Source organism: Platalea leucorodia (assembly GCF_965183815.1).
Source record: "Platalea leucorodia genome assembly, chromosome: 4".
NCBI lineage: Eukaryota > Metazoa > Chordata > Aves > Pelecaniformes > Threskiornithidae > Platalea > Platalea leucorodia.
The window spans coordinates 120,286,477-120,301,843 of NC_138826.1; the positions used below are offsets into that span (position 1 = coordinate 120,286,477).

The following is a 15,367-nucleotide window of genomic DNA, read 5'->3' on the forward strand; positions in this document are numbered from 1 at the left end:
GGGGGAAATAAGCGCCACTTAATCTTGTAACTTACGCTTCTGTTTTGCGTGGTTCATAAGACATAAATGGGAACTGAAGGGCTGATCCTCTCAGGTGCTGGAGACCTTCCATCCCCACTGACTATGGCGGGATTGAGGGTGCTCAGCCAACCCTTGATACTGTATTGTCAAGCCGTAAATGATCTGAGAGAGAGAGGGAAGAAGGGACAGGGAAGCTTATTCCATTTATTACAAAATGAAACGATTGCATGGTTTTCCCAGGAGCAGCATTACATTTGATAAGCAATGATTTTACTGACTGAAGAGTTCATGTCAAGCAAACAAGAAAAGAAGACTTTCATCACATGCCAGAAAAAAAAAAAGGCATTAAAAAGTTTGTGCCCAGTATCTGATTTGTTTAGGAACTTTACTTTGAAACAGTTCACAAATCAAGGCATGGCATGCATAGATCTGATCACAAAACTAGAGCTCGGTCAGTGATGACTAGCCATTCTGGTCTCTTTATTACTATTTTTAGTGAGGCTTTCAGTGCATCTGAAAATCGGGATTTGTCTCAGTCCTTCCAAATTGCCTTTGAGAAATGCAGCTAAGGAATGTTCTGTTCGTTTGGGAGGAGGAAGGTTCTGATCCCCTGAGCTCATCCTACGGGGCAGACCCATGTGTTCTGATTTTCCTACCTAGGATGCCATCTAATACAAAAAAGCTCATCTCTGAGCACATGCCCTGCAGGTGGGCACGCACAGTCTGTTAGCAACAGTATTTGTTGTACTGCAAACCCATGGAGACATCAGGAGGCAAGGTTTCAGGCTTGCGTGCAGGCTGCAGAACTGGATGATTTGGAGCAACTAGGCAGCTCTTCTATGGATGCAAATACTTCCACGCTAAATTAACGTACTGCATTTCTCTTTGCATTTTCTTTTTCTCATTTTGTCTCTGTGCCGAGGCCCCCCCTCCCTTTCGTTCACCTCCTCTGATCACATTCAAGCTGGACACTGGCGGGTGCTCACAGATAGCATCTTCTCTTAAACTAGAATCAAGGTTTTGATAGAAAACAGAACTGCTAAGGAGGCAGCAGGAGATAATAGGTGCATCAATTAGCCTTTTATTCACTGAAGGCTATTAATGGGGCTTTTTATTCATTGAAGAAATGGATGAGGGGAGTAGGGGGGTCTTCACATAGCATCTGTGCTCTAAAAGACATATCTATTTGGGATCAATCATTACCTGCAGGGCAAGCCATACTCACATGTGATAGTTTAAAACATGCCTAGGCTAGGTGTTTGCACCCACATACCTCCATTAGTGCCAACCCCCCAGGGAAGACATGTCCTTAAAACATGCCTTCAGAAGTCAGCCTTAGTGATAGAAACATTTCTTTGGAGGAAAACAGTGCCCTGCCATGACAAGGACTCAGCCATTCACAAGCTATCGCAATTTTTATCAACCCTGATGGGATGAGAGTGTTGGTGGAGAGCATCAGAAGAAAGAAAAAAAGAGGTCGGGTAATCTGACTGTGTGAGAGGAGACAGCCGTTTCCACTAGAAGAGTCAAGCCTCCTTTCTTAGCTTCTCTACTTTTCTTCTCAGCCGCTCAGGGTGATCCGGTCTGTAGCATTCGTTCTAGAGCTTGATAACATCTTGGCACGCCTCTCTGTGTCCCCACTAACCTACCTCTAGCTCTCACGTTGCCCCTAGACTCAGGGACTGTAAGCATATCCCACCCTTTTTCTGCAAATGTAACTCTAAAAAATAGGGTGCCGGTTTTCTCTTTATTAGGAATTACTATTTTTTTCTCTCAGCAAGTTATGTACAAAATCCAGAAGACCCAAACCAATGGTGCTGCCTTATGTATAAACCACTGAGGACTTCTGTGGCTTAGCAGAAGTGGTCATAAATCTGGGAGGGAAGGTTGGGTGGGAAGGGAGAGCAGGAATTTCCGGGCTAGAATTTGTCCGTTGCCATAATCCAGAGACCACAGCAGTGAAAAGACAGCCTAGATGAGCATTTCTCTGTTACATGATGCTTGCAAACCCCATTTGTTGGCAAGGCTATTCCAAAATGCACAACCTCAATCAGGGACAGGACTTGGATAGAGTGGCTGAGGCTTCATTATTTCGCCATCGTGTGCTTTTATGCTCTGTAGAGCAAGTAAAAAGGCTTCTTACCCTACACAGGTGGTAAAACCCCTCTGGCGAGAGCAGCCCAACTCCCTCAGCGAGGTGCAATATTTAATCCTCTGCTAATTAGATTGTAAAATTGCACTCGATAACCCTGGTATCTGGGAGCTTACCATAGTATCTGATTCATTTCACTCTACCAGCATGGGCTGGTTCAAGTCCTTGCTGTGCAAAGGGGAGGGGTAAACCTTACTGAACTTTCTGCAAGGTAAAATTGGAGGGGGGCGGGGGGGTTGGAGATTATGTCTTCTCTGATCTTTATTATTTTGTTCCTGCACATTGCCAATGCCAGAAACAAATTGAAAAATTACAATGGAAAAATAAATCTCCCTGGAAGAAACACAAGCAGAAAATTGTAGCAAGAAACCAGCTGAAACCGAGACATTTATATTAAATGCATATAAAAAACTTGCTCGTCTTATAAGAGAGATTGTAATGTTTTCCTATTATGTCATCCTAGATAGATTTCCATGCTTATTGTGTTTGCAAGTAAAACTGTAACCCACACTAAGCAGCTGAGCCTATCTATCTCAGGCGATCCCATTAGCAGTCAGTCAAAACCATGTTTTTATTAAATTGCTGGAGTAAATCAGCCATGTGTCTCTAGAAAACTAACTAGGTTTGTCAGCAAATTGGATGAGTCCAGAGAGGAGAACTGAGGCTGACGCAGGGCCAGAACCTGATCTTGCTTGCGCTGTTCTCACTCAGGCATAAGTCCTCCAGCATTACTGGGGATGCAACCGAGATGGGTATCTGGCACCTAGTCCGAGGTGGTCAGGCGGGAATGCAGGGCTATTAAACTGGAATGCAGCTTGCACTGGGCTGCAGAGCCTAATATGACTCCACGCTTCTATTTTTATGTTCCCTCCTGCCAATGCTTGAATTCTGTGGAAGCCCTGAAGCTACCCAAAGCCATCACTTTGAAGCTTATCGTTCTTCTTTCTGTTTTTTTCTCCTGTATGTTCAGGGGCTAGCTCACAGACGCAGCAAGCCCTGCCAAAGGCTTCCTCTTGAATGTTGCCTGTTCAAACACAGATTTGGTCTGTATCAGTTACAATCTGACAACTGTTCATTCTTAGGTATTAAATAAATGCAAAAGGCTAGGTATCCCTCACAAAATCCATCACTGCAGCTGGACAAGAAGAAGGGAGTATCAAGTGTGGAAAGATGGCTGCTGTCCACATGTTGAGGCATTCTGGAAGTTTAGTAGTGGCTTGCAGAACCAGTGTCATTTTTTGTAGCAGCAGCAGGCAGCATCCAGGATGGGCAGAATCCATCTCCCTCTGTGTTAGACTTAGCTTCTACAAACTCTTCCCTGTGAAGACAAAAGGCCCTTCGAGGCTCCGTGTGCCTTGAAGAAGCACATCAAAAAGGAGTCGTTGTCCTGCTGGGCTCTGCCCATCTTGGGTCAGCACCATCCAATATCCATGATAAACCAAAGCAAATTCCCTGGGGCCAGGTCTTCAGATGGGCTGTGCCAGCACCACTCTCCCACAAGCCGCTGAGGCTGTAGTGACCAAAACCATTGTTTTCAGAGGAGTGTCATTAAGGGTTTTTTTGCTTGCATTGCAGAGCAATTGGAAAGAGCAAGGCACTGCAGCCCCCCTGTGTGACTATATTGTCTGTGAGTGGTGTTCCTTCATTTTAACCAGCAGGTAGGGATGTAACTCCTCTCCATCCCAAGAGACCTGTACATGAAGCAGAAGCGGCGCAGCCTAGAGCTGTGAGACCTGCCTGCTCAAGCAGTTGTAGCGGCACTAGGCATGTCTCTGTTTTTCTGGTGAGGTATTCCCACTGATTTAAGAGCCCAAAGGCATCTTTTAGTGCACACAGCTTAACAGTTAGTAAACAATCAACTCCAAGCTGAAGAGTGAATGATTAACAAAGTCAGCCAAAGGACTTCCATATAGCCAATAAACAGACAGAGACATTGTTTAACTTATCACCAAAAATAAAATGACCTTAAAGGAGCGTCTGGTAGTGTTTGGTTGCTCTGCAAGAAATACCTCTATATAGTGTTATCCCATTTTCTTCCACAGAAGGCTAGTGGCAACAAAACTTAAGGTGAGCATTTTTTCTCAGGCTCATAAACATTATCAGTGTTTGCATTCTCTGGTTGACTGAAGAGAACCCAAGGGGAATAAAGAGTTTTGGAAACAAGATAAAATGTGAGGCATCCCGAAATTCAGCTGTGAATGTAGCTTGACAAAGATTTTCCCTGTGACAGCCAAATATCAGTTTCTGCCATTTCTTCCCAGTGTTATCCTTTCTCTGAGACGAAATGAAGCATGCTATGAAAATACTCTCTCCCATCCCATAAGGTCTCCACAACGCTCTATGGATTCTCATTACAGAAGAATTTAATTTGTAGTATTGTTGTAAATCCAAAGCATCAGTAGTGGATTGACTTCCCATTTAAACATGTAAAAACAAGAGCTGAGTTGGACCCATCCTACCAAGCAATACAAAGCACAAGTAAAATCGGTAGCTTTAAGTGTCTGATCAGAGAGAAATCACCTGCTTGTCGAAAGCATGAGCAAAGTAATCAGCACATTAACTGTGTCCAGCCAGTGGAAGATTGCTGTGTGATGTCACTTGGCCTTTTGCAAACAGCAAGAGATAAGAGTGAACTTTCCCAACTCCAGAAGCAAAATGAGGTATTTACACAGGAGAAGCAATACCCTAATTAAGGGCTGCTTTATTGCAGAACAAATAGAGATCCTCTCTGCTTTAGGGCATAATGAAGCATTGTCAAGTCAGTAATTGCATTGATGGAGTGGTTAAACTTGTGCTTCCTGTGGTGAAGGAATGACAGACCAGTAACTTAAAAAACCATAAAGTAGGGATTGATGTGAAATGTATAGAAACTAGTGAACAATGGGGAGGAGGAAGCTGACAAATTGGTCTCTATCCTGACTGATCATAGAACATCAGGACAGTCAAAAAGGCAAAAGAAACATGAAATTCAGATCAGTTAAAGGGAGTCCAATTCACTTGCATAACTCCTTGCTGCATGATACAATAAAGGGCAAGAGCTTAGACGGGTTTAAGATGGGACTAAACGTGTGTATGGGTGACCCCTGCTTCCAGAGTTATAACATTGAATCGGTTGTTTTCGAACAGGATTTTGGGAGGGGTTATAAACCCTCATGTTCAAGGAAGGTGTTTGATTTGGCAGCAAGTTGGTTTCTGTTGTCAGAGGTACGGAGCATGTGTAACGCTCCTCTCACTAGCATGCCACAGGGTGTATTCAGAAAGGGCTGGCCTTTCTCTGGAGCATCCTGAATCAAGCGGGGTCGGAGACAATGTATTGGACTCATGTATTGACAATATACTCAATGTACTGGACTCATTGGGCTCTTCTTGGAACAGCATCATTTCCTAAGACCTTTGCAAACGTCTTTGCGTTGCAGACAGGGATAAAAGATTTCAAATTTACAAATCATACAAGAGGAGCGGAAAACATTTCCAGGAAATACTGGTTTAAAAGCTAGTGGAGTCTCAGTGGCATTGCTGTAATAAATTATTCACTGTGATTAGCTGACTGTTAAGGACTACCTGCTGACTCCTTCTGCTCAGCGCTTTTATTTCTCTTCCCATTGCTGATCCTTCATGCTTTTTGGATTACGGACTTGGCTGTAAACTGAACCAGTCTTCAGGTCACGGTGGGTTCAACTCATTTTATAGTGCAGTAATTCAGTCTTGGTTTAGTATTTGGAAATGTGGAGCACTGGAGGAGGGAGGCATATACAAAGCGAGGTTCCCTACCATGCTGTTACTTCTCATGGAGAGAGGTTGCTCACCCCATTTCCTTCCATATCGAAATGTAAGACCCAGACCTGTGACTGCTGAAGAGCAGCCACAGTTTAAGATCTTCCCCTGCTGAAATGTCTTATTCCATCCCTGTTACACAGGAGACCGTGTTCTCACTAGCACCTTTTTTCCTACTGCTTGCCCTCGGTTTGGGTTGACTACCATCCAGCACCAGGCTCTTCCCCTTTCAACACCCACTACTCCATGCCTTACCCCAAAAAGCTGCCGAGAGCGCTGGGAGATGAATAAATCAGGTCAGAGCACATTAGGCTGGAAAGCAGGATTTTGCCCCTGACACTGAGGATTTCCATGGGATTTGGCCGGACATGCCACTGGGCTGTCATTCAGCGAACATTTCTTTTGGCAGCAGCACCGGCTGAAGTGGCCTTCACCACCCTCCTCCCCCATCACAATCCTGCCACCACCACTCGTTTCCTCCCCTGGGCCCCTTCCTCAGTCCCGCTGGTATGACTGTGCGGCCGGGAAGGAAACTGCTCCAGAGAAGGGATCAGAGCTCAGCATAACCCAGCCAAAAAAAAGTGGTCGCTTTTAACCTCGATCAGTTCCCAGTCCCATTCACCATCTGGCCCACAAGCAGTATCCTACAGCACAGCTATAGGAGCTGGATATGGGTGCAGGCTGCATAAATCACAGCAGCCAGAGAAAGAAACTGCCATTAACCTACACAATAACTTTGTGGAGCAAGACAAGGGCTCCATAGCTCGGAAGAAGGCGGAAGGAGTCTGGCTGTGTGGAATTTGCCATGGTCGAACCAGGATGAATTGTTAGGTATCACCTATCATCATCATCACCACTTTTTCTCTTTCTTGGATCAGCTGGAAAACGTTTGCTTCAGTGTCTCTTCCAAACAGGGCTGATCTGAGAGATTGTCTCACTAAGTAGATTGTCCAGGGAAAGCAACTTCTTAAAATCATAGAATAGTAATGCTCAGTTTCCATTATCTAGGTAAATAAGTAGCTTGATCAACTATAATGCTTGTAAACACTGATACATAGTCTAAGGCACTGCTGTTTTATAAATAAACCAGCACTATTTTGGTGGTTTAGTGTACGTGTACTGTGGCGATACCGCCAGGCATGCAGTCCCCAGGGTTTTCTGTAAAAATTTACGTTCACAAAGGCTACAGCATGACATCCCATCCCTTGATCCAGCCAAGTCAAGCCCATGGCTACCATTAAATATAGGAGTAGTCCCATCAAAGTAAAACTCCCTTGCTCTAAGTGCTTTGTCGTATTCAGGTCTTAAAGGGTAATTCTCTATAAAAACAGCAGCCAAGTCTTAAATGATTCTGCAGTGAACAGCAGGAACTTCAACAAGAGGCAAAGACAAATCACTCCGACAGCACAAAGTGAAACAAATTGGACCTCAGCACCCTGGAGTTAGGGTGGAGATCTGGAGCGAGACTGAAACCTCCTCGAGCACTTGTGCTTGGCTCTGAAGTGGTAGCAGGCTCCCGGCGTGCTCCGCCCTTCTCAAACGCTGTCTCTTAGCTCACCAGGACTCACTACTCCAAAGGCCTGGGCATTTTTATCCCCAGATGAAACCAGGCAGGGGCCCAGTTCTTCAGTGGCTATGCATATGAGGCATCTTTAAGTCAGCGGCCTGGGCAGGAGGCTCACAAGGTCAGGCACTGCAGCCCATTACTGCATACACGGGATTGCTGCCGCTGTGGCACCCCATATGCAGACACCCTGCATCACAGGAGTATTTTTAGTTCACGCAACCTAATATGTATGTGCACCGTCATAGCAGTGTGGGATGGGGATGGCGGTTGCTGTATTTTGGTTGTAGATGTATAGATGTACTGTAGTCATGCCACTAGAGAAGACAAAAGGATCCGTAGGAAAGAGTAGCAGGAATCGTTTGTGGGCGGCATAAATCATTCTAGGGTGCCACAGCTGATTCATGGGCTATAGGCTGGGCATCCTTTACCTAATACATAGTATAGTACGTCAGAAAGGAGAGCTCTTCAATGCAGGAAGATCTAGTCACTTTGATTTGCCTGCAGAGGATAAGAGGGAGAAAATTTAACTTGCAAGAATCAGGAAAAAAAAGTTCTTTGTAGATGTATTGCTTTAGAGACACCCAGCATGGTGACAGCAATGCAATATCTCGCAGCATCTAACAGATATATATGTGCAGCGAAGGTGGATCTGGTTGTATATAAAGTCAAAGTCTGATCTCCCAGTCTGTATACAGTTATAGACACAAATATCAAGTTGCATTATGTAGACAAATAATGCTTTGTCCAAATAGCGGCTCTTCCCTTTGTGATCTGATGCTTTGCTGTCTCTCTGAGCCAATAAACCACTTTTTGAAATTTAATAGGGAATTGTCTCTCTGTAATGGAAATGAATGCAGAGTGATTATATAGATCTAGATGCAATTTCTGTTCAGTCAAGCCAGAAATGTTTGTTGGGGTGGTGTGGTCCCATGAGAAGAGCACACAGCAAAAAGGATCTCAAATTGGACCAGAAATTGTTTGTCTGTTTGGCAAAAAAAAAGAGTCCTGAAGCCTGAGGGGAAGCAGTAATTAGATAGTGAGCTGGGATTGCTGACAGACCACTGAAAGTCTCGCTTAGCCAAGCCACTCTCTCATTCCATGGGGGAAGGGAGGACAGCAAGCCTCTGGGAAGATCATTGCTGGGGTTGTTTCCCACATCAAATCACACAGGAAACCTTTTATTTTTTTGTTTTGGGAAGTGAAAGAAAAAAAAAATACCCCAAACTAATAGAAATACAGGAATGAATGGAAGTGTGGCAGGATGGAGGGCTAAGTTGTACTGCAGCAGCATCCCCATCTCATGACCTGGGGGCACCCTCAGCAATGGGTCACACTAATTCACAGGTGACAGCCCACAGAAATCTCTTGGTAAATCTGCCCCTGAAACAGGAGTCCATTTGTTTGAGCTGAGATGGTGCTGTTCTGCCTGGACCAAATCCTTCCTCATTCACTCTAACTAGTTTGACAGAGGTATGATGGATGGGCGCAGGGTTGGCTTGAGGCAGAACACAAATCCATGCCCGGAAACCATGGCCCCACTGAAATCACTGGGACAAAACTGCCATTGACTTCACTGGAGCTGTGATTTTCATAGAGTTTAAGGCCAAAAAGGGACTGCTCATAACCTCCACCCTGACCTCCTGCATAACTCAGCCCCTAGAATTTTGCTTGCTGGTTTGTTCAGTGAAGGGAATTACATTTTCAAGGAGGAATTTTTTTGTTATGTTTGTTTTGTCTTCAAACTGCAGAACAAAAGACTTGGGAGTTTGTAGCTGCACTCATGCAATCTGTGTGAAAATACTGTCCTTGTTTAGTTCCATTGTTTAGTACCAGTTTTAGTATTGGGACGTCATCCAGGGTTGGCTCTTGCCCATAGCGTAGGCGAGGGAAGGGGTTGCATTTGGGCTGTTAGAAATGCGCCACGTTATTTCCCTGCCTTTCCTAGAAGCCTTTCAGAGCATCCAGTCGGGGTGGTAGTGCGTGCACTTGGAGGGATGATTGTTCCTTCTGCATAGTATGATTTAACAAGGCATTAATCATCTGAGATGCTGCAAGACTTGAAGGACTGGGAGACGCCATATAGGTCAGTAAGTCCAACAGCAATTACAGTTAGTCGTTTATTAGATGCTTACAATCAAAGAAAAATATAGGTCAAAAGGGCCTCTGGAGGTCTCTAGCCAAACCTGCTGCTCAAAGTCAGGCCAACTTCAGAGTTCGATCAGGTTACTCATGGCCCTGGTGTTTGACCACCTTCACTGATTGTTTTGGTTTGTTGTTTTTTTTTTTTTTATATATCTCATCAGAATTTCACTTGGTGCAACCCTGCAACCTGTGTCCTTCGCCTCTTATACTTTCACTGGGCACCTCTGAGAAAAGTCTGTCTCCACCTCCTTTGTAAATCCCCTTTAGGTCACTGAAGAGAGCAGACAAACAGCAGGTAGACCCTCTGTAGGCTTCTGCAAACGGTTTGATTCTCAACAGCCACCAAGCGTGATACCTGAGACCCCGAGAGCATATTTATCGCTGAGTAACCACATTCTGCCTGTGCCCCACCTCAGGTGCTTCAGAGGAAGACATACACGCAGAGAAGGGAAAGAAAACGAGGCACCAAATACCTGGGCCTTTCCATCTGGTTCTTAATAGACCCAATGCAAAACGGTTCACGCTGTGTCCCCACAGGGTCGTCCAGCCACAGTGCCCAGATCAGTGCCAAGTCCAGCTCTTCTGGGCACAGCAGGCAGAAGACAGTGTCAGGGACCCAGCACCCCAAACCCAGGACAGAAAAGCCTGAGAATTATTCCAGAAGGTACTATTTGGGCATGTTTCTCTAGGTACCATAATCCAGAGAGCCCTGTGCACCAACCACCAGTGCTGCCCTTCAGCAACCCTCTCTGTCCGGTCCCTGAGCTGCAGGGCAACACAGGAGCCAGCAACAGCCTCATTACTGCCAGAGGTTCCCAAATGTATGGCACGGTCCCTGCGCTGGATACTCAGGCAAGGCTTCCTGAGCAGAAAGCGACAGAGCATGGCCCAGTGCCTAGCACAGATTAACTCAGCTCCCAGCACCTCAGCGAAGTCCAGGTCACCCAGGACATGAGCGACCAAGCCAGAAACGTTCCCCTATGTTTCATTCACAAAACACCTTCCCTCCTTTATCAGGAGCCTCTGGTATTTTTCAAATGCTCTCACGCTCACCCTACCTCCTGCTGCGTGCAAACTCCACGGCACTGGCCCCACGGTCAATAAAAATGGTAAAAACCTTCTTCAGACTCGCATGGCTGAAACGGATGCAGATCCCTGGGCCTTCTCTCCTCCAGGCTCAGCTTAATTAGGGAGCAGTCAGCAAACCACAAGTGTGCTCACAAAAGAAGCCTGCGTCTGAGGGGCTTTGACTGCAGCTCTTTGTAACTAGTCACAAACATCTGGTGCCTGGCAAGCTTGCCTGCTTCTTGGAAGGGGTTTCCAATGAGAAAATTCCTGTAGCTCGCACCTGAATTCTCCGCAGCGCACTGTGCAGCACTCGGATCTCTCCCCTGGCTCCTTTCTAAGCTGCCAGCTTTGCAGAAAAGCCATTTCTGGCACTGGCTTCCCCACCATAGCCTCCCCACCCACCCCAACGCATCTGAAGCGGTACACATGGTCCAACAGGGAACAATTATTCCCCTGAATGTTTACGGGTTGATAAGCAGTTTTGCAAATTCAAGTGATAGTGTTGGTTCCAGTTTTATCGGCGCGATGAAACAGAGCACGCGGTAGGGACGGTCCCCGCAGAGGAGGAGGGAATAAGGGTAATTAATTCTTTTCTCCTCTTTTAGTAGCCCCTTTCCCTTTCACGTGCATGTGTGAGTGCGCAGCTGGGCTCAAAATCCAGTCTCAGGGAGACTTCCTTCAGTATCTATTGAAGATTAAATGATCTCATGTGCAGCCTGTAATGATGGCCACTACCAAAAATTGTTCCCATCTGAAAGCTGCCCAGTGCTGCATGATCCAAAATGGGCTGCTGACCTCAGAAGAGATCCCAGCGGGCAAACCACCACATCACAGAAACTCAGCCCAGCGCAAGCACCACTAATTGTCCCCTTGTCTGCGGGCTCCGAGTGAAGGCAGCTACTAAAGGGCAGGGGAGCTGTGCTCTCAGCTTGTATTACCAAGTGACTTACTTTCTCTAAGCCTGATTTCCAGCGTGTTTGGGGAGATGTCCCAGTCCTGCTGTGAGGTACCTTTTGCCTGGCAAAAGTCACTACGCCCCTAATACAACTCCAGCAAAGCCAATCCAAATTGTCCCACCCACCAGGGCAGGTGTTGGATTCGGCCCTGCAAATCAACCAAAGACAAATAAACCAACCAAATAAGCCAAATAATAACCCAAAATCAGACCCAGACTCGGTATAGGAACAGGCAAACCCGCCATGAACACGGATGCTTTGACTCAAGCTAGCCCCCGAACCAGCACGCATCTGTTGCCGCTGCATTTCCGCAAGACTCCGTTGAAATTACAACCAGCTCCCTGCTGTGGCTCGTATTCCCCAGCGCAGGTTGCAAGCACCAGCGTGGTAAAAGGATCTTGATGGGTAAAAATTATGCTTCCATTTAAGAAGACCCACTAATGGCACCTTGTGCATCTGTCACTGAATTAACAACATCAATTTGAAACCGTACGTAAGCTGGACAACTGGTGAAGGGAACAGCTTGCCTGCATTAGGAGGTCTGGCTGAAGGGAGACCTTAGGCTTTGTTTCTCCTGAGGGGTTGTGATCTGCTAAGGCGAAAGCAGATACTTTCTTGTGGGTATTCACATTTTTGCAGATGGGATTCCTTATGTATAGGAAGGGTAAGACCTCTCAGATCAATGTGGGCGAAAGGAGCGGGAGGCTGCAGAGTAATATTTGAGGAGCAAAGGGAGTGCAATTACAGCAGCGGTAAAATGCACGTGTACGTTCTGGAGAGCAGGGCTATGGAAAAAAGACACAAACTGAGGCTGTGGGGTCACTTTCACCCCCTCCCTCCCAAGAGTCTGGATCTGCCTCCTTCCACACCCTGCCAAGAAAAACAAAGAAACTAAATATAAAAATGCAGCAATCTGGAGAGCCGCTCCGGTGCCCAAAGTGTAGGTGTCTGATGCCGCTGTAGGCGCTGCTGGGGATCCAAGCCATCTGCGTGGCGCTGGCAGGTAGAGCACCGGCCCTAGGGCAGGCTCCCTCCCTCCGGGGGCCAGGCAGGGTACCCCGGGGCATGGAAAATGGCACTCGACGCCTACGTTCGGGCATCTGAACAGCTCCCCCAGAGCCCTGTGTGTTTGGACAGTTGGAGTTAATCATCGAAGGGAAACGGAGCTGCAGTTAACGCACTGAGCACTGTGAGGTTTGGTAGCAGAGAGGGTAAAATAGGAAAGGGTTGGAGCGCAGGGGACGGTCCGGCAGAGTCCGAGGGAGGAGGATGGGGAGGAGAGCGGCTGCCAACAGCTCGGAAAAGGGTTTCAAAATCCTTCAGCGCCACACCGAAGCTTAGTCATAAATGACAACGGGCGACCCGGGGACAGAGGGATGTTTTCTGAAGGGTGTGATCTGCCGGTTTTTTAGACTCTCATGTGTTCCGCGTGTCTGAGCACCTCCCAAACACGTCCTCAGCACATGCCATGCGGCACGGCCGCGTTATCCTCCCTGCCTTGCGGACGGGCAGCTGGAAGCATGGAGGGATGTTTTCGGCAGCCCACACGGCAGTCTCAGGCTTGACCCCGGTTGTTGTCAGTGGGAGTTTAGGCCCCAAACTTCCTTTTCGTGCCTTTGAAGCTCGGCTAGAGCTCGCTGGGGGCTTGCAGGGGAGGCAGACTTCACGTTCAGACCTCGGCTCCCGGTTTAACCCTTTCACCCCACGTCTGTCCTCCCTCGGTGGGTAAAAGAGAGGGTATTTCTGCGCTCTGTTTGGCGATTACAACTTTTACGCAGCAGTTAATTTTTCCAATGGGGGAATTAAATAATCCTCTAAGGGCAGTGTAACCCAGCCCTTCAAGCTTCCCATCCCTCCTGGCCCCCTTCCTCCCCTACCCTCCTGCGACACGGACAGCCCCAGAGTACGGGGCAGCTCAGTGCCATCACCCCACTCTTCCTTCCAAACACCCCCTTACAGAAAGATAAAAAGAAAAGATAAAAAAATCCACAACTCTCAGTTGGAAACTTTTACAAACACAGATATTTTCAGTTTTGCTGCCCCTGAAGTATTAGTGAGGAGCAAATGTTTGGGTCCTCACTGTGGCTTGTTTTATTTGCTAGATTTCACCTCCACCAGCAGCTTAATCAGTGCAAATCAAATTACGCCTCCTGTTTTCTTATCTCCAGAGCGCTGACACTGGCAAGCGGCTTATCTCGGTGTGGCAGGAGCCAGCGCCTTCCTTGGGGGTAGGACAGGAACTCCACCGAAGCTGCTTGTAGTGGGAGAGGGAGCATAAATCAGGGAAAGCTCTGCTGGCGCTGCTCCCCAGCAGCGAGGCTACTTGCTAGGGGCAGCGTGGGGAAGCCGAGGTGCGAGATGCCCAGGGGGTGGAGGCTGCCTCCTCCCCGTGGATTAGCAGCCTGGAAGCCAGAGTTTGGATTTTGGCTTACTCATTTGTAAAGAGGAGGCGGCGGCGGACCCGTCGGTGGCGGTGACGATGCGGTGGTTTGCAGAGCTGACACGGTGTGTTGCAGTCACCGCGTCCTTCGTGCTGCTCCTGCGGTCAGTCCTCGCTCCCGCCTGGGAGACGGGGCTCGCTTCCAGCAGAGGTGTGGGTACAGGGACGGCGTGAGCACGTCCCGCTGCCCAGGAGCATGGGCTCAGGGGCGAGGGCAGGCGGCCAGCACCCGGGAGACCTGTGTTTTACTCCCGTGACTGCTTCATGCCTCAGTTTCCCCCCTCGGTGACACTGCTGGCTTTCTTTGCATGCTGCTTTGAGATGCCCCAGCGGGGCAGCCTGTAAAATGGAGGCAGGAATATGACTTGCTCATTGCTGCGTTTCGCACCGCCGGCAGCACGCTCCAGCCCTGGGCATCACCGACACCTGGGACAGATAAACTGACTCCGCTCGCCTGATGCTGACGCGAGTTTTGCACTGATTGCGGGGGCAAAAGCAGCGCTGGGTACCGCAGCTCAGCGGAGCGGCGCCCGTCGCCTCCGCGGGGGTCTCACCGACCCAGCCAGGCCACTTGGCCACTTCGCCCCGCCGAGGTCCGCGCCGCACGCCTTGCCCGAGGGCCAGGCTGCTGTGCCCGGGGCCAGCGCACACCGGCTGCCCGCCCTCGAAGGACGAAGTAGCCCAATCCCGGGTTTTAAACCGTATTTCGCCCTGCGAAGTGAAACCGGCCGCCGCCCCCGCCTCCCCCGGCACCCGGCCCGCCGCAGGCAGCGGGGGCCGGGCGGGAGGGCACCGCCCGCCCCCGGCGCTGCCCCCAGGCTCCGGGGCGGGGGGCGCGGGCGGGACGCGGGGCCGAGCCCAGCCGGGGCGGAGCGGAGCGGAGCGGGGCAGCCCCGCCGCAGCGCCGGGAGGAAGCGGCGCGGCGGGCAGGGCTGGGCTGGGCTGGGCCGGGGTTCGCTCCGAGGCGCCTCACCCCCTTCTTCTCCCCGCAGATCTTCCAATGGAGGCAGCTGGAGAACCTCTATTTCCGCGAGAAGAAGTTCTCGGTGGAGGTGCACGACCCGCGCAGGTGAGAGCCGAGCCGGGCTTTGCAGCGCCGAGCCGGGCTTTGCAGCGCCGAGCCGGGCTCTGCAGCGCCCAGCCGGGTGGTGGCGAGCCGCGCTGCCCCCGCCGCTGTGCGGGGCTTGCTGCGCTTGGTAGCCGGGAGGTCCGTAAGCAAGGGGCAGCGGGTACCGAGCCGGCTGCTG

The 15,367-nt window shown here is 49.0% G+C and overlaps 1 protein-coding gene across 3 annotated transcripts in view; it reads left to right on the forward strand.

The window, feature by feature from the left end:
- The window catches only part of FRMD4A (FERM domain containing 4A), a gene marked incomplete at its 5' end in the record, with an annotated part of 385,473 nt that overhangs the window by 328,072 nt on the left and 42,034 nt on the right, over positions 1-15,367 (forward strand). For all 3 annotated transcript variants that reach the window (XM_082310334.1, XM_082310333.1, XM_082310332.1), the window contains one exon: positions 15,113-15,189. In XM_082310334.1, coding sequence (XP_082166460.1) covers positions 15,113-15,189 — 77 coding nt within the window. The remainder of the gene's footprint in view (positions 1-15,112; positions 15,190-15,367) is intronic.